The 25,652-nt window shown below is 33.8% G+C and overlaps 1 protein-coding gene across 1 annotated transcript in view; it reads left to right on the forward strand.

Moving 5' to 3' along the window:
* Positions 1 to 25,652, forward strand: part of mop (tyrosine-protein phosphatase non-receptor type protein myopic) — a 77,868-nt gene that overhangs the window by 4,219 nt on the left and 47,997 nt on the right. Inside the window, exons 2-5 of the mRNA XM_076506054.1 lie at positions 2,964 to 3,038; positions 12,187 to 12,314; positions 23,304 to 23,430; positions 23,911 to 24,042. Coding sequence (XP_076362169.1) covers positions 2,964 to 3,038; positions 12,187 to 12,314; positions 23,304 to 23,430; positions 23,911 to 24,042 — 462 coding nt within the window. The remainder of the gene's footprint in view (positions 1 to 2,963; positions 3,039 to 12,186; positions 12,315 to 23,303; positions 23,431 to 23,910; positions 24,043 to 25,652) is intronic.

Here is a 25,652-nt window from a genome sequence, read left to right on the forward strand (position 1 = left end):
ATATATCAATTTATGATGCTTGCCAACAGGATTAAAAGATGCTTTTTTTATATAAATGTATTTTAATATACAAACAGTAACACACTTTACAATAATGATCCATGTACAAAAGTTCTGTAAATTTACAAACAATATTAAGTCTTCACTTTGGTTTAGAATTTGTTTATCATTTGTTCACAGTCAGTAAGTTAATTTGAGTTGAGAAAGATACAATTCACTTAACAGGGAGCTAGCTAGCTCTGTGTTCTTTGCCAGCCAAACACTAAGTTATCCAACAGTTAATAAGCATTATAATAATCATAATTGTAGCTTTCATGGTTTAAAGCATACCAAGTATAGAAAACCAATAAAATATATTGGATCTTGGCATGTTGCATTGTGTATATTTACAGGCTTATCAAAGCAAGATGTTATTAGTACAAATGCACAATAAAAATTTGACCTTGAATTAATGTAGATACAATTCACTTAACAGCTTTATGTTTTTCATTCTCCACCTGTTGTGGCTGAGTTATTATTTATCAGTGAAGTTATATAAGGTTTTTATAAAAATAATGTCTGACGTGAATCTACTAAATTTAAATGGTTTGTAATGTTCCAAATCTATAAATGTTCCTGGTGAAATATCTGAGGTTCCCAATTACTACACAGTTATAGGTTCCAAGGTTTATAGCATGCTAACTATAACAAACTAGTAATATATAATCTCTTGATGCATCGTGTTGATTACTTTTATAAACGTGAGGAGACTTTCTCAATTTCAGCTTCAGAACAATGTAGATGATACACCAGTGTTTATGTACACACATACTGTTGATTTTTACACTTGAGTATTTTCTGTAATTTTAGTGGATAGGTGGGAATTTTGTAAGACAGATCTAACAGTATAAGTTATTTACATTTCTAAATAACAATTTAAATTAAATATCAATAGTAAATCAAGAAAAATTCAATGATGCAATTTTCTCTTGGAGGAGAATGCTTGCATAAAGTTGGAACAAAGTTAAAGTATGCTGATGGCAAGGGAGCTTTTAAATGTTCCCTTCTGTTTTGCATGAGAGGATATTAACAATATTTCTGACTGAGTATTCTACAGGAAATGGTATTCTTATTTCTAAATGGGTGATAAGGATTTCTTTTGATATTAAAATGAATTAGTTTTTCTTCTTGTGAAATCATAAAAAATCATAAAAAGAGAGCCAAAATGGTTTCACTGAAAGGGGAATCTTGCATTTTATGTGTGTATGTATATATATTCTTTTGAGCCTGTTAGCATTATATCTGAACATTAGAAAGAGTGAGGACTTGATGTGCCTAGATTTTCAAAAGGATGTTGATAAAATGTTACATAAAAGATTAGTGAAGAAAATTCCATTTAGGGGGTTGAGATGGCTGAATTGGACTGAAGGTTATTTGGGTTAGAGAAAAGAAAGTTGTTACTAACTGTATGTTGATTAGAAGCATCTTGGGCCTTCTGTTTTTCTAATTTGCTTTGAAGGTATTGATAGGGGCATAATTAATTTGTTAGTAAAAGGTTTTGATGGTTTTTAACTTTTTTATCAGTTTTCTGGCTGTACTACAGAAGCAATTGGATTGATTGGTAAACAAAAAAAATTATCATATGACAATTTTAGCTTGTATGAGATAATGCAATTGAGTCATCTTAATTTAGACCAATTTTCATGTAACTTTAATACAAAGGATAAGAAATGTCTGAGTTCTTTAGCTGAACTCTTAAGATAATAGAAAAATAAGGTGCAAATTTAAGATTCCAAGAAAGGTAACATCTCATCTAAAAGGTTTTAATTTACTTGGGTAGATATGGAGAGAGAGCCTAAAAAGACAAAATGATTTTTGTTGCCTTGGTGTTAGCTTGAGTTATATTTAAGTTTTAATAGGGTACAACAGTTTTTAAAATTTCCTTTTGTTTTCATTGAAACTGTCTTATTGATTACATACCTCTCAGTTTTGTAAATCTCATTCATGTTATCACCCTCTTTTACTGTACAGTAAAAGTGTCAAAAGATTTTAAGTTCCTCTATTGTGATAATCATTCTGATAACTGTTCCTTGAATCCCCTGAACTCAGTATTCCTTCTTAAATAATAATGTATTTAGAAGGCTTATTTTATCTTTCTTTTGTGTGTGGCTTATTACCCATAATTTTATTATTCTGATAAACTTAGTTTACTTCAGTCTCTTCAGAAATTGTTAATCATGTGGTTCATTTTAGCTTACATCATCTACCTACCATCTTTCAAGTTGCCTGACATTTAAATTTGCATAGCCATACCCTTGACCATTTCAAAATACTTTTTTGAAGAAGGCCCTTACAAACAAACATAACCATAAATAACAAGAAAACAATTTTTTGACCTGGGAACTTTCCATCCCGATGACTTTTAGAGTCTTGTAATATTTCTCACTTTAGTTTCATCCACACTTTACTGGTTTTATACAGTGAACTATGTTATCTCTCTACTCATTTTTTTAAATCTATAATGCTTGCATGTATTTATATGTATATATGTGTGTGTGTGTATATTGTTTCAGGTGTTCATAAGCAGTATTATACATGCTCATTTGTTACATTATCATGTGGTATTCAGTTTAGAATGTGATACCTGGAAAAGGACATTGCTGGAAACATGATATTGACGATGGTATATGTGTACATATATATATGTGTATTAAAACATTTATGTATCTGTAGCTAACTTCTTGATAATTTTACCTCCATTTTCTTTTATCTCTTTTAAACAACCAAAATGCATAATATTCTACACATTTTTATACCTACCATTCTTCATACACACATTTGTGGGCTGTATGATTTGTATCCAGTCTTACTTTTTAGCATAATTGTTTCCATTAACCTGTAATGCTAATAAATTTTAATATGTGATCCTTCAAGTATAATGTTAGAAGAAAACTGTTTTACTAATGTTTTTATCTCTATGTTAGTTCATACGAGAACAATATCATGAAGACCCAGAATCATATAGTAAAGAAATTAAAGAACTGGAAAGCTTGCGGCAGGTAAACATTTTTATTTAGTTAACATAGGAAAGTTCTTATTATGCAGTTACACTGACTGTGTGTGTTACATGTTTAAGTTGTACATTTATAAATGAAAAATGACAACTTATAAATGGTAAGCTATCCTTGAACATTGACAAGGACAATAAAACAAAAGTTTTGGCTAAATTAAGCCAGAAAATATTAAACAACAAGTAAAATTTTATTTGTTGACCAGTTTTTGTGAAATTCAAAAAATTTTCAACCCCAACAGATGTATTGCACATGTGAAAATCTGTATACTTTTACTTGATAGTTTAGAATGCCAAAAAAATAAAGGAAAAGTAGTAAATCTTTTGAGGTAAATTGTTTGTTTAAACATTTACAAAAATTTATGATAATGCTTAAACAATTCCAGTCAAATCAATTTGTTGGGATAACTATTTACATTTTTTTTAAAAACATACACATAGCTAATTTTCATCTTATCATATCACGTCCTTTGTCCTTGAAATATGAAGTTTATTCTTTGTTTTTATAAGTTACAGGACTTGACTTGGAGAGAAATTGTTTGTGTACCAGAAATAAATATTTCATCAGTATTAAACAATGGGCTTGTGCCTTTTGTTTGAAAAATTATAATTTTCATGCAATAGATAACCACTTCTCTCATTTAAATATCTTGATTCAGTAATGCCATGTGAACTTTTATTTTGCTTACCACTGGCTTTGAGGCTCTTACCTAAACTCTTGTTTACACATGATATTGCTGCATTGTTGTATGCAAGTGACAATCCTTTACTAACAGCAATATTAAAAAAAAAAAAATCCTAGTTCAGCTAACTCCCTTTATATGGATTATTTAGTTATTACTTCTTGTTTTGGCACTCACGAACAGACCTGTCTTTTTTTTTGTCCACAAACATCATCGAAATAACCATTTTGTTTTTAGAAGTATCTGCATATCAGAAAAATTCCTGTAGGGAGTTTAATTTTGAAATTAATTCTTAAAATAGTTCTGCACCTACAGATTTTATGGACCCATTGCTTTCCACATTATGAAATCTCAAGTAATTGTTACTTCTGTGTTTTACATGGCACAACTAGATGTTCTTTATGATATTCATATAGCTACCACACCATCACATTCATCTTCGTTGTGGAGGAAATAATCATACAACAGGAACAGTGTTTGCAGTCAGTACCAGTATTGGTAACCAGCATTTCTTGGTGCCTGGTACTGGTTTATGGTATATGTTGAGAATAATATCTGTTATTACATGTCTAATCTTCAGTATTTTGATTGAGTGCTTCTTCTAGTATTTCACTTTAATTTTTCATAGAATTATAAATTTTTTATGTGATAGTTTTGAGTTAATCAGATTTTAATATTGTATCAGTTTTAAGTTTTCAGTTGTATAAGAAAATATTATTAAAAACAACCTCAATTTTCCCTTTATGCTCAAGTGTATTTGCCTTCCTCAGAATTTTGTCTGGATTCTTTCCTCCATGTGTTTGCCATGCATGGCAACCCATAAAGGGAAGGGGGGGAAGGATCTTGGTAGTCAAGCAGTGTCGACAGCACTGCAACACATTACTTTGGCCTTGAATTCCTTGTAGACAGGTGTTCCTCCAGGTTTATTTGACTGTTTCTTTTGGGTTAGGGTTATCTGAGTACCACTGTTGATGCTCATAATGGATGTTGTGAATGTTGTGTGTGATGCTAATGTTTTGGTATAAACATGAATTTGAGGCATTGCTCTAGTGTCCTTTGTTTGACACTGTAATGCATCCCCTCGTATGACTCTGTGGTAATTCAGGTGAGTGGGCACTGAACCATTTTTTTTTTTATTATTGATTCCTCAAACTCTCAAAGAAACAAAATAGTAAGAAAAATGGTTAATTGATAAAGACCACATCTTGAAGACTCAGATCAACAATCTTTAACTCATTCTGCACCTGTACCTTGTTTTATGATCTTGCATTCCTTGGCTAACAAAAGTATAGGGCAAATTTCTCCCTTTTTTATTCAGAAGTGGTTAGAGGGACTTTCTGGCTCACCAAAGTCAGTTAAGAAGCTATATTCTTGGACAGCTTGGTGAAAAGATCTACACCAAAACACATTAAACTCCTCTCGAATTTCAAGGATATACTCATTGAGGTTACTTCCTATACTGCTTTGAATTCCTCAAGAGGAGTTATTGTTGAGAGGGCTTTGATGAATACCCCTGATTCAGATATTCTTGCTGGTTTCTCCAACCAAGGAATTTCTAGAGTGTGACGTATCCACCAGTGTTCTGATTTTGATGTTTGTCGCCATATCCAACTGCTGCTGTCAAGCCAGGTTATTTGAACCCTAAGATAGTCATATTCTCAACTCTATCAGATGTTTGTTGTCTCAGGAATTCAGTCATTTAATGGCATCTTATCATGGTTCTGTGGTGTGTGTTTCTCATGGTAGCAAAGACCATGATGCCTACTTATGCAAACTGGATCTTCACTGTTTTCATTGTGCTGGTGACACACCCCTCTTGTTATCATTGTTGCCCTAAATGGCTTGAGGAGAAAGAATTACAGTGTTTAACAACTGATAATAATGTTTCTTATTCTGCATCTTGGATACATGCCATGGCACTATGCTCCACTGCTACACTAGATGTGTAGATGGGCCTTTCCATGCCTCCTTTATAGTCTTTTTATCACCATTTGAAGAGTTTTTTTCCCTCTATGGAAAAGAGTTGACAAATCAACATCTACTCTTATCTTTGTCCCCATCATTGCTTCCCCCATCGGTGTGGATTCCTGTACATGGTGAGGGGACCTCCCAGGGAAGGTTCTGTTTTTTTCAGTTTACCTCCTCTGGGATCTAAACATCCACCCACATGTTTGCCGTACGTCGCAACCCATGAAGGGGAGGAGAGGATCATGGTGGTTGAAGGGTCCAACTCTAACATACCACTTTCGCCTTGAATTCCTGCAGGTGAGCGACCTTGGGGTGGCCCCCTTTGGGTCAGTTGGCTGGTCCACTCGGGCTGGGCTCAACCAAGTACCAGTGTTGGATGTGCTCAACAGGTGTTTTGGACATTCTATCTGATGCTGGTGTTTGGGTATAGTGCTCACAAAACCATGGCATTGCTGCAGTGTTCTTGCTTGACATTGTAGTGCGACCCTCATAGGGCTCCATGGTGGGTAGGGTCAGTGGGCACTGAAATTTACCTTTCTTTATTATAGATATTTCAATTAAAATTCTTAATAAAATAGTGAAAAAACAGTCTATAGGTAAACGATCATGTCTTGAAGATTCTGAGCAGCAATCCTCACCATTTGTGCCACCTGTTCTACCTCATTTTCTTATATTGCATTCACTTTCAGAAAAACCTTTAGGGCAGATGTCTCTCTTTTCCATTCAGATGGGACTAGAGGGATTTCCTGGCTCTTCAAAGTCCATAAAGAAATTTTGATCTGGTGACATATTGGTGGAAACACAGTGAACTCCTCTTGTATTCAAAGGCAATTGGGGATATACCTATTGAGGTTACACCTCATGCTACTTTGAATTCATCATGAGGAGTTATCGTTGAGAGGGATTTGAAGAACATCACAGATCAGAGATTCTCGCTGGTTTCTCCACCCAAGGAGTTTCTGCAGTGAGGTGTATTATGGGATTATGGTGCCGACCAATTTCCTCATTTTGACATTTACATCACCACGTCTGCCTGCCACCATTAAGGTAGGGTATCTTAACTGCAGAATAAGGCTATACATTCCAAACCCTCTCCGATGCTTCCAGTGTTAACAGTTTAGTCACTTGAAGACATCATGTCGTGGCTTCTTGATGTATGCTCATTGCAGTGGCAAGGACCATGATGCCTATGAGTGTGAAACGGATCCTCATTGCATCAATTGCAATGGCTCTCACCCATCCTACTTTCGTTCTTGCCCTAAATAGTTGGAAGAAAAAGAGGTGAAACGTTTAAAAACGATTCATAACATTACCTATCTTGAGGCTTGAAAATTGCTGTCCACCACCTCATCTCGGAGGTATGTTGCTGCACTTTGTTCCACAGCTACTGTGGGAGTGCAGACAGATCTCTGTGCCTCCAAAAGAATCGTTCTCGAAACAAATGAGGAGTATTTTGACCTACATGGTTAAAAATGTTGATGAATCAACTTTGACACCTATCTCTGTTCCTTATATACATTCCACCAAGCCCCAAGATCCACATCCTTTGGTTCCAGATATAGGCATTTCCTTGGGTCCATCTTCCTCTCTTGCCCCAAGATGCAAAACAATCATTCGTTCAAGTCCTTAGTCACTCTCTCGAATAAGGACAGTAAGGAAAAAAGACATGGTCATAAACAGAAGGGTTCTCTGCCCAACTTGCTTACACGTAAATAAAAATGGCTACCCTGATATAATGGAACTGTTGAGGTTTATGTTCTAATCTGGATGATATCAAAACACTGATTGCTTCCTACCATCCTGTTTGTCTCTCCTTACAGAAAACATTTCTGAAACCTGCCGATACAGTCACCTTTTGGCGGTATGAGTGCATGTAGGGGTGGCACTGTTGGTTGATCAGCATGTGCCCACCCTATGTTTGTCTCTTTATGTCACCTGGAGAGACATATGATCAATCAGACCTTGATGCTTTCATTGATCAGTTGTCCTCTCCCTATTTCATCCTGGAGACTTAAATGGACATCATCCCCTCTGGGAAACTGCTGATATTGATAGGAGGGGTTGCTCTGTAGAGCATATGCTCTCTGATCACAATCTTTCTCTTTTCAATGCTGGTTCTTCTACTTATTTCCATACACCTAGTCAGTCCTTTACTGCTATTAATCTATCAGTTTGCTCCCCTTCATTATTCTCCCATTTTTCATGGAGGGTTGACAGTAATCCACGAGGCAGTGATCATTTTCCTATAATTTTGAGAGAGACTGGCCGTGGTTGATGCCATCCAACCCACATGCCCTGGTGGAAGTTGGATCAGGCACACTGGCTCACTTTCACTGCTCTTGCAGAACTTGATCTTGCTATCATCTGTAAGCCATCAATAGACGACTCTGTGGCAGTGGTAACTGACTGTATTATACAGGCAGCTGCTCAATGTATTCCTAAAACCTCGACATGTTTTCCACAATATCATTGCCCATGGTGGAATCCTGCCTGCCACATGGCACAGAAGGGTCAAAAATGAGCCTGGGATACTTTCCATAGATATCCCACACACTCGAACTGCATCTCTTTCCAGCGGGCCCATGCACATGTTTGATGGGCAAGATGTCAAAGCCAGAAAGAATCTTGGATTAAGTTCACAACCAGCATATCCTCTACCACCAGTTCCAAAGTCATTTGGGACAAGATTCAAAAGGTCAGTGGGCAGTATCACTCTACCCCCTCTAGATCTTGCTCTCTTGCTAACTGATACCCAGAGTATTGCCAATACTCTAGGTGAAAGCTTTTGCTGATATCTAGCACTTCTGCCTCTTCTTCCACCTTCTTAGCCATCAAGACTCGGGCAATCATCTCTTTCCTTTCGAGCTGATTGTCTCTATGACTATAATTGTCCCTTTACACTGGTGGAACTCAAACTGGCCCTTCATATACATTGGTTGGACCTGATGATATACTCTGAGATGCTGCACCATCTATCTCCTGCTTCTCTTGCTATCCTTCTGGTTGTTTTTAACTTGATCTTGCAGGAGAATGTTTTTCCTGATGCCAAGTGCCAGACTATTGTTCTGCCTTTCTCCAAGCCTGGAAAGGATCCGAAGATTCCTTCAAACTACCTTCCAATTGCTTTGAATTATTTCAATTATCTCATTTTCCTCAGAGGGTTGACAGTGATACATGGAGTAGTGATTATTTTCCTATATTTTTGAAGGAAATAGGCTGTGATTAATGCCACCTGAGCAGAGTGCCATAGTGGAAGTTGGACTAGGCCAAATGGCTATCTTTTATCTCCCTCTTTGAACTTGATCCTTTTGTTAGTAGTCTTCCATTTATTAACAACTGCATGGAGGCAGTAACTGATGGCATCTTTCAAGCAGCTGTTCATTCTATTCCCAAAACTTCATGTTTTCAACAGTATTTTTACCAGTCTGCCAATAAGCACAGAAGATTCAAAAACAGGCCTGGGATACCTTTTGGGTATCCCACTCTTTCCAACTAAGCAGGACAGATCTCAAAACCAAAATGACTTTTGGATTGAGTTTTCAACTTTTATCATTTCTGCCACCAATAACAAAGTCATATGGGACGAGATTTTGAAAGGTCAGTAAGAGGTTTGCTTCTCACCATTTTTCCGTCTATCTCTCAATTTGCCAGGAAGTTGTTGATGTACAGAGCATTTTCGATACTCTTGGCAAGAGCTTTTTTCATGCATATTACACTTCTGTTTCCACTCATGCCATCAAGTCTTGAGCAGAACAATCACATCCTTTTTTTTGGATTGATTATCTCTGTGCCTATAATAGCCCCCTTTTACTGGTGGAATTCAAACTTGTTTTTCATGGGAGTGAGAGTACATCAGTCAGATCTGATAGTGTTCACCGTGAGATGCTGCACCGTCTCTCTCTTGCCCTTCTTGTCATTCTTAACCAAAGTTGGAAGGAAATGATTTTCTTGATGGTTTGGCACCAGGCTGTTGCTCTCCCTTTTTCTAAACCTGGGAAGGATCTCAAGATTCCTTTCAGTTTTCACCCAGTTGCTTTGACTAGCTGTCTCTGTAAGGTCTTAGAGAGGATGGTTAATCCTTGTCTTTTGTTCCTAGAGTCAACCTCCTCTTATTCACACAGGCTGGGTTTTGTCAACAGTGCTACATAATAGACCACCTGGTTTGACTTGAAACCTCAATCAAGCAAGCTTGTCTCAAGAAAGAGCATTTTATTTCTGTTATCTTCAATCTTGAGAAGGCTTACAACACAATGTGAAGGTATGGCATTTTGTAGGACTTCTTATATGGGTTGCATGGGCATCTTTTCATTTTTATTCTAAACATTTTACTCAAGTTACTCAACAAGTGATTCAGAATTTGTGTGGCTTTCACACTTTCCAGTTTTTTCACACAGGAACTTGGAGTCCCTCAGGACTTTCTTGAGTGTCACACTTCAGTATCAAGATAAATTCTATCACTTGACTTCCACCTGCTGTTGCAGATGACTTTCATATCTCATGTTGATCTTCAAACATGAGGTAATTGAATGGCAGCTTCAGACTGTTCTCAATCACTTGTTTAGTTAAACCAGAATAAAAAGTTTTACCTCTTCGTTTTTCCAAAAGCATTTACCTACATTTTTGCTACCCTTGGGGTCTACACCTCCTTAGCTCCATCTCAGTGATGTTATTCTTCTTATGGTCCCTGAGGCAAAGATCTTGGGGCTTAACTTTATTCTTCACATAAAGCAGATACACTGAACATTCTCCATGTCCTCTCATCCACCTCTTGAGGAGCAGTCAGTGTTCTGTACTCAAGATCTATCATGGCCTCATTCAATCCAAACTAAACTATGAGTTTCTGGTCTATTCTTCTGTCAGGATCTCAGCCATGAAGATGCTAAATTCCAGTGACTTTCTGTGACTTTGTCTCTGCACAGGGGTTTTCTATGTTTTTCCAGTACAGAGTTTGTACACTAAATCCCATAAAGCTCCTTTTCACCTCTGCCATTTGCACTATGCTACTAAGCTTAGATCCATACCACAGCATCGTGTGTGGGATTCTGCCTCTTTTTCAGTGTGCTTGTACTCTTTCTGAACAGACAGTGTGTAATTCCTACTTTTGGCCTTTGTGTCTGGGAGCATCTGACTGAGCTGGGTCTGCCATTGGATGATACTGCTGTCCCCAGTGAACAGCCCATCCCACCTTGGCTTGTTATCATCCCTGAATATGACTTTTCTTTGAGTCATCTGAGGAAGGTGGATACTCCTAATTGACAGTACCATTTTCTCTTTGCTGAACATCATTTGAACCATTCTTCTATTCTCATTTATGTGGATGGTTCAAAGTCAGGTGAGTCTATGCTCTGCTGTGGTTTGTTGTTGCTCACAGGATCATCTCTGCAGCTTCTATGTTTACTGCTGAATCGTATGCTATTTCTCGTGCTCTGGATCATGTAGAAGCTGTATAGTACACCAACTATACAGTTTACACTAACTCTCTTAGATCTCTACTGGCCCTGGTTCTCATCTTGCTCTCTTCAATATTCAACAACAACTGGACCATTTTTCTCTGTTCCATTAGTACTCAGTTTTTCTGGATACCTGGCCATGTTGTTATTTGTGGGAATGAGCTTGCTGATATTGCAGCTAAGTCTGTCTGCTCTGGTGCTATCATGGCTGTGCCTATCCCATATATGGACTACTGTCCTGTATTTAAGGCTTGGCTTTGTGCCAGTTGGTAGTCGGCTTGTGGTGAACAATGTCATAACACGCTTTTCCAGATTAGGCCAATTGTTGCTCTGTGGTTGTCTTGTCTAGGTTCTGTGTTAGTCATGTTTTGTTAACTTGTTTTTGTATATGGTACTGAGCCTCCGATATGTAGCTTTTGTAAAACTCAAGTCATAATAGTCCACATTTTACTGTCATGCAGTCATTACATCTATGTATACTTTCAACAAGTTTACCTCTGACATGAAATGGTGTTGGTCAATGATGACACAGTCCAACTTGATCATGTTTTTTAGTTTTTTGCAGGTTTTAGGCCTTTTTAGTTTTATATAAATACTTTTTACCTGATTTTTGAACTTTGTTTAGTTTCAAAATTTATTTCTTTTCACATTTTATAATCTGAAATTTTTTACAATTTGTTTGGTGCAAATGAGCTCCATTGCTTTCCACTATAGAATAGCAACCAACCAACCAACCAATCATATAAAAGGAGTCAATTATTCTAGATGGGTGTGTCATGCTAAGCTGTTGATGGTTGTCACATGCTCATTTGCATGCAACAATGCAATAAATTGCCTGGAATCCTGAACAAGAGCACCAAAGCTAGTACATAGTGAAAAATGTTTGCTTATAGAGGGAAACACTGAATCAAGAAGTGAGTATTTATCAAAAATACATTTTCAGTGTCAGAAGATGTGAACTCTGAAAACTCTTCCCTGATTTGAACAGTTGATAAAATTAGTATTAATGTGTGCAAAATTGTTTTTTCTTTTTCAGTCAGCATGTAAAGTACCAAGGGACTTCACAGGGTGCAGCACTTTGAAGAGATACTACTCTCAGCTGTTGAGCTTGCAGAATCGGTTTCCCATGACAGAAGATGGACCAGCCAGTGTTCCTTTTGTGTGGTTAGTCAGAAAATGAGTTTTTTATAATCTTGGACTAAGTATATATTTTATCTTTAAATAACATATTGAGTGAGAACTGAAGATGTTGGATTTTAATATTAAAATTTGTTCCTGAAATGTATGTGAAATAAATGATATTTTCTGAAAAGGTATGCAATTTTATGATGCATTTGTCAAAAAATTATATGAAACTTTATTGACTTTGGATAAAGGTGTATCAGATGTTTTTGCATAGTTATATCAAAATTTTAACTCAACTACCTTATCAATGCATATTAATAAACTTAGCATCAAAATGTAATTTAAATTTTCATTTCTTAATTTCATTCAGTACTCCTGTGAGTCATGTGGCACAGTGGCCTAGGACTGGTGCTGTGACTTCTAATTTATAAATTTTTTTCTCTTCCCTTAGAAGAGCTTTACATTGTTTAATAGTTAGAAACACATAGTAATGTTGTGATTTCAGAATATAAAATCTCAATCACTTTTTCTTTAGCTTTTTTTTTCACCTGGGTTTTCTTTACTCTGCATGGCACAAATTTTTCGTGTCTTACATTCAAAATTTTATTACTCTACTCTCAGTTTGTTATGCCAATTAATATAGCATAAACACTTAACTAATAATCCATATTCTAACAGTATACAAGCTTTGAGTGCTCAATTGTATAAGGAAATATCTTTTTTTTAATTCTGAACTTTATCTGGTGTCAGAGTAATACATCTTCTCTAGTCTTTTTTCTCTTCTATTTTATCTACCACCCCTTAAAAATATATAAAATTAAACATAAATTTCTCCCTATAGAATCATTATTGCTCAGACAAACCATAATTTTATAGCCTTTAGTCTTGCTTGATTACAGAGCTATAAACAGAAAGTCAAATCCTTCCTACCACATCCATCTCTCACATCCTCTGTTTTAGAAGCTGTTAATAGTTCTCTTATATTTAATTATATATTATCTATAACCAATAGAAACTCAAGGTTTTTCATCTATTAAGTGATATATTACATTGTATTTTGAATTGATAAGCATCAACTTTACTTATAACTTTGGTTCCCACAGAAATCAGCTTGGATGAATTTTTATCAGCTCTTGTCACAAAGTTGTAAAACCAGAAAAAAATTGAGATAAGAGAAATTGTCTGTTTTTCAAATGTTATTAGTTTGTTCTTTGGTGCATTATATAAAATAAATAAAAATTTGTTAATGAACTACCACCATTAGTATAACATGTGTATGTTCAAATGTTCTTTTGTCAACAGCAAGAAAAGAGAAAATTAGGTAATTTTTTTTCTTGTTTTATTCTTTTTTATTGCTTATAAGTGTTAAATCTAAAGAAATTTTAAACTATTACAGAGAGATCATGTGGTCAGTCAAATTGACCAAACCCATTTTCAGAGAGTTAGTGAGATATTGGTATTTTGATTTAACTTGCACCTACACACCCTTTTTATATCATCTGTTTTTCAAGAAGTGTCTGTAATTCTATGATGCCATTAACCAATACAAAGAACATGTTATAAATGATGTAAATTGGAGGATTGGCTGTTTTGTTTTAATGTTCAAAGCTGATAGTTTGTTAGGAGGACCTTCTGTGTTGAAGACCAAAGAAGTTGCTCCAAGCAGTAATTAATTTTTTTAATCTTATCTACAGATTGGTTAGAAATCCAAGTAAATTATAGTAGATGTAGGAATTCTACTCTAATGCCTAATATAACTTGTTTTAAAAATATATCTGAAAGTTAAGTGAACTATGTTTTGAACAACCAACATTGTGAGAAAAAATGGACTTCCTAAACCACACACTTGAGTGCAAAAGGCCTCAAGGCTGAAGTAAATGCTAAATTTCTTGGATTTTATATATATTTTTATGTATCTTTAATAATAAAAGTAACCAGAATGGAAATATTAGAAACTTGTTTAGTTAGATAAGAAAGTTTGAATGGAGAAACAAATAAAATAAAAATATTTCTTCTTAAGGAATGCATGAGAGCTATCATTGTGTGGGGTAAGCATTATGTCACTTGATTGTTTAGTTACCCTATTGCTGGTTAAACATGGTTCATAGAACGATAAAATTAAATGAAAGCAAGTATGAAACTGTTATAATCTGAATCTGGTATGATCTGTTTTTATAAGTCATTGTAGGAAAAAAAGTTTTAATATTTTTCAACATTTGCTACAGATTTCACTGTAGTTAGCATTAGGATAGAGACAATAAAAGGTAAAGTGTGATGTTAACCAAAAAATAACTTTATGAATTTTTGAGGCTGTAGTCTAGAAGTTATGTTATTAAATATGAAAACTGTAAAATGAATAGAAGTACTTTTATTATTAGCATGAAAATCATCTTTCACTCAGACTGATTTAGTAAGGGCTTCATAAATCCACAGACAAATCTTTAGTAAAAATATTTTATTAAAATATCTGTTTGTTTCATACAACAGATTTGTAATGTTTATTAAAAGACTGCATTATTTTATGAAGATTGATTTAGTATATTCCGAGTTATATATAGCTTTATGGTTGCAAGCGTCAGTTTTAATTACCTGTTTCTTTTCCCTTGTCTGTGAGAATACATTAACAGTTGTGGCTCTCCTCAGATTAGTAATGTACTTTGTTTCTTTCTTTTCTCTTAATCTCTCCATTCAGCATTTGCTGTTCCAAATTTCTTCACAGATGACATGCCCTAAGAATTTTAACTGTCATTTTATGATACTTTTTATGAGATTTTCTCAATTTTGTTCTTAGAACTTTTTCATTTATTGCCTTTTTAGTCTATGCTATTCTGAGCATTGTTTTTCAAAACCATATTTCAATGGTCTGCAACTTCATAACTGATTTAATTACCCATTATCACTTCTATTCATATAGTAGGATAGACCAAACAACATTTGAGGACTTGAGTCCTTGTGGTCATAAAAATATTCTTGTTCTTCAGCATTTGGCTTGTCTTTTGGAAAGCATGTCTTGCTATCCCTGTTCTTTTCTTTATTTGATCATTTTACTATCTGTATGTTGTTATGGTAAGACTTAGATATTCAAATTTGACTTGTTCTATTTTATCTTCATTAGTTTGTATATAACACATTTTTTTCACATTGAGAGATAAGCCTTTGACTTCACTTGAAAGAACCACTTCCCAAGAGATGTGGCACATCTGGTTTTTGATCCTGCTATCTAAACTATCATCTGTATTTTGGACATTGTTCATGTTGTATCTGTCAACATTTATCCCATTTATGTTCAATGTATCTTAAGATGTTTTCATTTTAGGTGTTAAATAAGTCAGGTGATAAAACACATCTCTATCTCACTCCCCTTTTGATTTCTGAAGTAATTAAATTTGGCATTTATTCTTGTTTCATCTTTTTGATCCCAACATAGATTTCTGATCATATGAAGATCTTTGCTGTTAGTATCTAAACTCAGGTTAATAAAGCAATTCATCATGTTTCACTTTATCAAAAGCATTTGTATAACCAGTAAAATGAAATATTGGACTCTTTTTTAACCTCAATTGCTCATTTTAGGAGCATTCTAAGGATGAACATGACATTCTTAGTTTCTTGATTCTAAACAAAACCATGTTATTCAACATCTTTTTCTGATCTTATCTTAGTTTGTGTTCTCATTATGAGGACTAGGGAATAATCTTAATCATATGACTTGTTAGGTTGATTGTATGATGTCATTTGCATTCACTTGCTCCAGGTTTCTTTGGTAAGGCAACAACAACTGATTTGCTCAAATTTATGGGAATTTCATCACTTCATATATCTTATTTATCAAAACTGTTGTCATAAATATTACAAGTTCATCCAAAGCTTGGATCATCTCAATAGATATTCTAGACCTGTTGCCTTTCCTTATCTTATTTTTCCAATTACCTTTTACTTCATCTTTTAAGATGATTGGCCCATTAGTATTCTGTTTTTATTTCTGGATTGTCACCATTATTGTCCTCAAAAAACTTTTTTTTTTGTGTAGTCATATCATCAATTCAGTATGTTTTCTTTCTTCATTAAGATGTAAAACCCCAGTGACACAGTGGTACGTCTGCAGACTTTTGCTAGAAACAGGGTTTCAGTAGCTCTTTATGTAGCTTTTTACTTAATAAAAAACAACAACCATTAAGATGGTGCAATTTTTTGCATTTAGTATTCACTATTGGAATAGAATGTTTTCCCAGTTGCTTCCTTAATATTTTCCTGAAAATAGTTTTCTGTTTGTTTTTCAATTATTCTCTAGTTCTTGGTGTTATTCATGCAGCCATATTCCTTTTGCTTCAGTACATTTTTTCTTTACTTCTTTATCTAATGTCTTATGCATCTATAGTGTCTTGTATGATCCATTTATTTTTACTTGTTTGGAGATAATTTCTTCTATTGATTCTATAACAAATTTTTCTTAGTTGTTCCCAGCCTATATTATATCTACTAAGGTTGAACTTCTTTATGATAACCATTTATTTTTCTTTAATTTTAGAATCTGATTTAAGTAAATAAATTTTATGTTTTGGTTTCTGCTCCAACTTCAAAACTTTTCATCTTTATTTTATAAATTACTGGAAGATTATCACTTCCACAATCTGCTCCTGAAGCCTGATTTAGCATATTTAATAGATTTCTGAAATGTTTATTTATAAAAATAGTCAATCTGGTTTCTTATGCTTGAAATTTCCATTTATACAGTACTCTTTGGTAATTTTGAAACCAGGTGTTTGCAGTCATTAGATAGATTATAGGTTGTGCAACATTCATTCACTTTGTCTTTTCTGTCATTCCTTGAACCCAATTATAGGATCCTATATCATTGACTCTCTCAAATCTAACTTTTGTACTAAAGTCACTCATGACAACAATAATTGCTTTTGATTTGCACTGTTTTGAAGCTTGTTTGCAGAAATTACTTACACTTTTTTCATCCTCTTTGGCTATGGGATTGCAAGTCTGTATAATTAAGATGTCAAATGCTTTACCTCCAAGCTTGAAGAACATTACTCTCTTTGAAACATCATTTTGCTCTTTGACTGTCTAGCATTATTCCAGTTCTACTTCCATAATTTTCATACCTGGAATACAAAAATGTGTGGATTTTTGAGGTAAGAGATTCTGCTCTTTTCCAAACTATCTTCTGATATGTCCATGATGTTGATATCCAGAAAGTTTTTACATTCCATTCTGCAATTATAATGTCATCTTTCTTGTGAACAGTAGATAGACGATCTTGTTTAAACTGTTGCTCTTGACAGTCATTACTGAGCAAGGTGTTCCAACACCTTAATGCATTTAATCCTCATCAGCACATCAGAGGACCAAAGGAAATATAAATATTTTTTTAGTTGTATATTTTTTTACATAATCATTACAAATTTATATCCATTCACGTAATTGTCAAGCAGAAATTCTGGATCAATGATGCATTTTGTTTTTGAAACAGGCAGGTGGAGTATGTAGGTATAATGTAACCTCTGGGGTCCATGAGGACCCTGTATTATCCTTGATGATCACTATATATGCAGTTCACCCTATAACATAGAAAACAGATTTCCAAACATATATTTTACTGTATAGGCTGTTGTAGAGGATAATTGACCAAAGCAATATAGTATCATATTGTCTGTTTGCATCTAACATCAATTTAGTAAGCATGTATGTGTATCGTATTTCTCAATAAGTGTTCTCTGTGATGATTGCTTGTAATGTCCTATTTTATTGAAACTTTGATAATTGTTATAAATAACTTGCTTATTGAATTTTCAATCTATATCATACAATAAGGCTATGTTGGGGTCTGGTTAGACCCAGAGTGATCCACAACATACAATTTTAGTTTTTTTTTTATTTAATTCTGCAGTATTGTGGTAATCTTATCATATTTTGATCCAAAATAATGATTAAATTGTAGGAGAGTAAAAAAGTTTGGCATTTGTTTGATTAACTGTTTGTGTAAAGAATGGTTTGATGCTACTTTTTTGCATACTGGGAAATCATGTTATTTTGTAATTTTTTATCTGTCAACATATTTCCTTTAGAATACCTTATACCTTGTGCAAGTTAACCTGGCTTTTACTTGCAGCCACCCTTTTCTTAATACTAGGAAAATGTTTATCTTGAATATTTAAAAATGTATCTTCTAAAATTTTTTCACTTTTCATCAGTGTCTCCAAATAAATCAGCTGCTCAAATATCAAAATATCATTATTTCTGATTTCCATATGCATTAAATCAATGAACCTAATAAAACAAAGACAACTTGCACCTAGATGTTCCCCAGTTATTGTCCCTTGCCTGGGCTTATAAGACAGTTGAAGGAATATCTTCACCACCAGATATACCATCTTGCTGCCAGTTAGTCTCGCAGCTTACCTTATTATCCAGAGGCTATTTCATTACTTGTCACTTATGGATGCACTTGGTAGGAGATGGTTGCTCCCTCAAGTTTAATTACCTCTTTCAGTGAAATCTTTTGGACTACTGAAAGTTAATTGCACCTTATAAGAATGATGTTCCACTTTCTGTCCTGCCCTTGTAATTGTTTCTAAAAACTAATGGACATGATTTTACACACTATTTCTAAACCCTACTACAGCTTACACTGTAACAAACTTTTAAGGAACATTGTGAAATCAATCATAGGCCATAACTTGAAAAATGTACCACAGATTTTCCACTGTATGTGGATGTTAGCTTTCAATGTTACATTTAAAAAATATAAAAGACCATTGGAGCTACATTGAAGGATCAGATAAGTATGTGATGATGTAGGCTTCCATTTACATTTTTTTTCCCATCTTTCTCATCAAAACAGCTGTAGATTTTGAGATGTACTTTGAAGCTTGGTAACTTTGGTAAATGATGCTTCATCTGTTTGAAATCATGTTTATTATCATGTTGGTTTTATCAGCAGATGTGTCTGCCTCATTGTAGTGTTTGTGTTTATGAGTTGAGGAGTTCATTTTCCTTACTGTAGTTGTTATTTTGCAATAGAGATTTTAATTTGTATTGGCTCATGGTATGGTTTTGATGTCCTTTGCTGTCCTAAACACTGGTATGTGAGATTTTCCACTTTCATGGACAATGTTTAAAACAACCTTTTTCAAAATAATGTGGTAATTTAATAATCTTGCAATGTGTATATCCCTTCATGGAAAGAACTGTGACATATTCCTTCTTCTATAAATCAATCGGTGGTGGCTATATTGCTCTGTCAAACGTATGGGAATTTATCTGGAACCAAGTTCTGTTGTTTTTTCCAAACTCACTCTACTTTTGTCTCATTTTAAGTAATTCTTCTTAGCCTTAATATTCCATTTTTACCAAATTCATACTTATTTCATTTTTGGTTCTTCCATTACTTTAGATTTATGTATCATTGTTTGTACTTCATTTTTCCTAATGTCAGTTTTTCCTCCACATCTGTCATTATTAATTTTTTCATTGCTTTTCTTAAACTTCATAGTGAAGTTTACTACTAATCATATGATGCATGAAGCCAAAGAGAAAAATGTTATGATTACGTACCAGAAACAAAGATTAAAAATATTTTGGCCAGTTTTTGTATGTATGTGACATTTTTTGTTTTAAATAAATAAGTAGAATTTTGAAAGCTATTTAATTTTAGGTTTTTAGTTTTAGAAATTGTAAGTTTTACAAAATATTCTTAAGTTTAAAATTTGGAAATGTGTTATATTTTGTTAGGTAGTTTTGTCGTGTATTTCCAATAAAACGTAAATAATATTCCTGACCCATGAATTTTAGCTACTTCTTCACTTAAAATATGTATTATCATAGAAGAGCACAAAGTTAATGCATACTATGTTTGTATGGTGCAAATATCACTTATGGTAATTTCAGATCAATCCACTATTTAAACTTCTGTCCATGAGTTTAATTCATTTACTGAGCACTAAATGGATGTATACATTTATTATGGATGATTATGGTTGTCAGATATACTTAAGAGATAGTTTGTTTCAGAATTAGAAAAAAACAGTTGAATACCTTACTGATGTAAGCAAGTTTATCCAACACAGAATGAGCTGTTTATCTCAGTCTCAAGATACAAATGAAAAATAGAACTAATGAAGCCATTAATGCAATGAATCAAAGCTTTTATGTATACATGTAATATATAGTGAACTGTTGAAAAGTAGTAGAATAAAAAGGGTTGTTGTACTGGGAGAGAAACAAGTATATTTGAATCAGTTCTGCAACTAGCTTTAATTGTTTATATATGTGTTCCAAAGTGAGATTTAATGAGCAGTTTTTCTTCATATTCACAATCTTTGTATTTATGACCTTGGTCTACATAATTCTTAACTCATTGGTTTTTTTGTTCCAAACCAGTACTTTATGAGCACTATGTATAATAGGATATTTAGTTTATGATGTATTCAAAAACATTATAAATGATTTTTTTTTTAATTTTAAATGATTTATTTGTTCCTTTAAATAATAAATGTATTTGAGTTATGAAGAAACCTACCCTCTTTATTAAATCAAGTTATTAAACTGCTTCAAGATCAAACAGTGAACATAGTTTAAAGATGTAACTGAGAGTACCATTGTATTCAGCAGGTTGAAGAGTGTACATTAGGGTGCGTCAGCGGATAAAGGATAAAAATTAAAATGTCCCAATTTTTTTGCTCAGTTGTGCCACTGCATGAGAAAAGAACATAGACAAAGTTTCATTTCAATCGCTAAGTATTTAGGGGTCGCACATCCCTCGCAAAGTTCACTATTTTCCTTAAATTTACCCTAAATTACATTGTTAATGGTAATTAAAGTATTTAAAGAAATGTATAATCAATAAATATTAAATAAATTAGCAAAAACATAAAAACTTGAAAGAAATATTTATTTCATTGAAGTTTTATCTTGCCCTGCCCCCTTCGCATTATGTTTGCCGATGTTCTTCTGCCACCTGAATCATATACTGAAATTGATCTTCGTTCTTGGTGCGGCCCTTTGCCGTAAACTGTTGAATTAAAGCTACTCTTCTTTCAGCTGCGTCATTTGTCACAAAAAGTTTCTTTATTCTGTTCTTTCCTTGTTTGTACTCTTCGGAGGTGCTCCACTCTTTCGGTGGTAATGATAAAAATGCGCTATTAATATCCAGATGGTAGAAAATTTTCTTCGTTGACGAGGTAAAAAAATCTGGAAGTTTTTTGGAAACAGCATTGCTTGCAGCATCAACTGTTAAATGTGGAGTTGGCCTAGGAGATCCTTTCACGGTATTCATATTTGAGACCATCTTGAGTTTGTCGCTATTCGTTACACCGTCATCAAAGAGCACAAGCCCAACTGCAACCTCAGATAAATACCATAAATGCCGATTCATTGCCTTTGTACCAACTTCCTTAATCATATGATTTTCATGCAATGCAAGTTCCTTGAGTAGTGTAAGGTCCCTTCGAGCTGCCACGGAAGCATCCTTAGCTGTAAACCATGAGAGCAAATAATGTTATAAAGACACACAAATCGCCAAGTTTGCTGCAGAAATGTGCTTCAAATGAAACACGAGATGATGCAGGCCATGGTTGCAGTCTACCAAACTCCTCTTGGAACATCCAAATTTTTAGAGGTTATATTGCTCGAGCCATCCATCGTGCACGATGTACAGCACCAGAAGTACGGAAAGAAACTGAAGAACGTCCGTGTGGAAGAGATCCAAGAAAAATGACAGCTAATTCCAAGAGCTCTTTATAATCTTCCCGTGGTTGATGAGATTGAAGGAGATTTTGACAAAATTGAATAATATTATCCTTCCAAGGCTATTTTCTGAGTGTCATTGCTTCTACTGCTGTTATGTACTTAGTTTTATTAATTTTAGGCTAACAATCTCTAAAGTTTAAAAACAAAGTAATATCTGGACTTTTTGATGTCTCTATCACAAGAGTAGAGAATACAGCGCTCAGAAGAATCTCCAAAATGTGATGTCTACAAGCAAGGTGCAAGAGCTCACGTTCAAGTAACATTTCAATCCTCAGACAGATGCCAGATTTGGATCCTGTATTGGTCGCCGTGGTGTCAAAGCAAAGCGATTTAATTCTGTCTTTTACATTCCATTCTACTAAAACTGATCCGATCTCAGAAGCTACTGAATTTGCATCCCCACTATCAATCCTGGGCACTGAAAGAATCTTCTCTACACCTTCACCTGAAACTAAAATTGCCAAACGTTCAATCTTCTCTCTGCCAACCAAGTAAGGCATCAGCTTACCATCCCAATGTAATGTCAAAGGAACGTTTGGAGAAAAACTTTCCTTCAATTCAGCTGCTAGAAGAGTACGGTTAGTAATTCATTTCCTCCTTATGGAACTTGGGCTAATGGCAAGATCCTCGATATTATGTCCAATATGAGCTGCAAAAGGAAGCAAAATTTGCGCGGCTTTTCGGTCACTGATCTGGGTTCTGTCTAAAGCCGAAGCTAGCCTTTCACTAATGCCAACTTTTCATTTGGTTTCGGAAGCACGTTGTTATTTTGTGAGCATTGCGCAACCCCTAAATATTAATGTATTGGATTGATTTTCACGCTAGCATATTTTTTTCATTGAATGGAATCAAATTATAAGCGAGCGACTGAGTGTCACAATTTTTTGTTTTTTGATGCACCCTAGTGTACATTTTACAGTGGATTACATGAAGAGTCACTGAATTAAGTGTATTCAACAACTTGAACCAAGTAAATTTTGTGGTCAATGTCAGTTGTTTTTATAAGCTGAAATACTTGTAATTCTCTTCACTATATTTTACCAGAAGGTTTTTAGTTTTTATCATTTCAAAACTGTTTTACCAGGTAACTTTATGCTTCTCTGTTAAGGAAAACAGGTTAATGAAGTGAGTACTTGTGGCCAAGTAGACATTCTTTTTTCTTTCTTTTTTTGATTGAACTGTTTTGAATATTTCCAATAATTTGATTTAGTTAACAAGTACCTTGAAAAGAAGGATTGTTGAAAGAATGTTTCTTCATCCCACTTGCAGGAGTGACATTTTTTCAGGTCTGGTGTTCAGCATAACAGACATTAAGTATGAGCAGGCATGTATATTATATAATATTGGAGCTCTTCACTCTGAACTTGGAGCAATGGACAACAGACATAATGCAGAGGTATTTTTATATTTGTAACAAAGAGTTTTTGGTTTTTTAATTGCAGTGAACTTTTGATAATAGGGTGTTTTTTTTACTTTGATATTAATTCAGTCAGAACAGCACCTTATGTTTTTTGTTACTAGTGGTACAAATGTGCACTTTTCTCAGTGTTTTTTGAGTATGAGGCTTGGAACTATTATAACATTATTTTGCTAATGTTTAACATCAGTATATTACTTTTAAACATTTCATGTTGCTAAAGAGATGATTATTGAATTTTACCCAAAGTAATACAAAATGGATAGCAATAGAAATAAAAATCTTACAAATAATACAATTGTAATCATTATGTTAATAAACTATTCATTTATATTTTGAATAACTAGCATATTTGAATTTTAAATAGTATTCACTTTACATGAAGCTATAGCTATATGTCAAAATAACTATATATCAGAAAATGTCAGTGGTAATTATAGGAGTCAATGTCCTTTAAAGGGTATGAAGATAGCCTGTACACACTTCCAGTGTGCTGCTTGGGCCTTTCAGCATTTGAGAGACAATTTTCCACAACCCAAAGGTAGTGATATGTCACATGATCTGCTAACTTTCTTCATAAATATTATGTTGGTAAGTTGACATATACAATTTAGATTGACTTTATTTTATAAATATTGTGTGGTAGTATTGTGATATTTATTTCAAATAATTACTGAAATGGTGAAGAGTGTGTTTTGATAAACATTGCATTATGTTTTGTTACTGAGAAGTGAAACATACTGTGAATTTTCAGTGATGACGAGAAAACCCACATATAGAGAAAAATATATCTGTAAAAACGGCTGGTTTGGGTTGAAAAAATTTTTTGTGCAGATGAGCAAAGAATGTTTTGACCTTCTTTGGTCATCATCAGGTTCATAAAGTTTCTATGTGTTCTAAAGTGAGATTTAATGAGCAGTTTTTCTTCATATTCACAATCTTTGAACCTGACGATGACCAAAGAAAGTCAAAACGTTTGCTCCTCTATATAAAAAAATTTCCCAATCCAAACCAGCTGTTTTTACGTATATACTGTGACTTTTGTACATGTAATGGATTGTAGTTTTTATAACCAAAACTTTCAAGAGAATTTTTTAAATCTGACTCTAGGTGGTAAATGTGAAGAGAGACAGTCTGCTTTTTAACACATAAACATAATAGACAGATTTGTGTAATAGTTTTACTCTGCAACTGTTTTTTTTAGATTTTTTTAATTAGCTTGCAGTTTACTTTCTCAGATTTTATTTTTCTTCAGTTTTTAAGATGATTCGGTACACAATGCTATTTAAGAATTGTATTTGACACAACTCAAATATTTTGATGTCAACAAATGTCTACATTCTGTACAAAACACATTATACAAGAGAAATATTTATGTATTTCTAGTTGATGTGAATAAAGAATATATAAGCCACAGCAACATTAAACTTTAGAATTTGCATGTAGTGATTACCTAGGTTTTTAAAGATGTTTATCTAATTTTTTAACAATGAGTTGTATTTCCATTCAATATTTGTATGTTTGAACTAACTATCCTCTCAAATCACAAAGTAAAGTTATAACTTAAATGTTTGTGTTGGAAATTTTATTTTTATTTGGGGAAGAGAAATATATAAACTGCCATATTGCATGTACAAATGTACAAAAAAAGAATGTATATAAAACATAACACACACATATTTTTCAGGTGTTATACAAACAGTCAATGTAGAAGGTGTCCTAGAATTCTGTACCCATAGGGAAAATAGACATTATATTTTTAAACAAACACACTTGGTGTCAGTTGTATAAATTTCAAGAAAGAAAATACCCTAATGGCACAGTATACCAAGAATGGAAATGTGTATCACTGTTAATGGCATGCAGTTTAAATAATAAATAAAGAATAAATTGTGTATATTTATATATTGGTCCAGGTGTTTGGGACACCCTGTATGTGCCACAATGTAATTTATTTTTAAAGTTGATTATTTTCTATTATGCAGTCACATTGTCTTAAAGCTTTTCATGATAATGTGAATCTAAGCTTCTAAATTTATGATTATTAAGCAAAAGCCTTTTTTTATTCTTGCCTTCAAATAAACCAATAAATTATGATTTTATCTGTATGCTAAGTAAAGTGAATAGAGTAGTTTTATGGGTTACCTCTCTTTGTTTTGTTAAAGCAGTTATATGAATAACTGTTTTTTGCTTTACAAAAA

The sequence above is a fragment of the Tachypleus tridentatus genome, chromosome 6, assembly GCF_004210375.1.
Source record: "Tachypleus tridentatus isolate NWPU-2018 chromosome 6, ASM421037v1, whole genome shotgun sequence".
Lineage (NCBI taxonomy): Eukaryota > Metazoa > Arthropoda > Merostomata > Xiphosura > Limulidae > Tachypleus > Tachypleus tridentatus.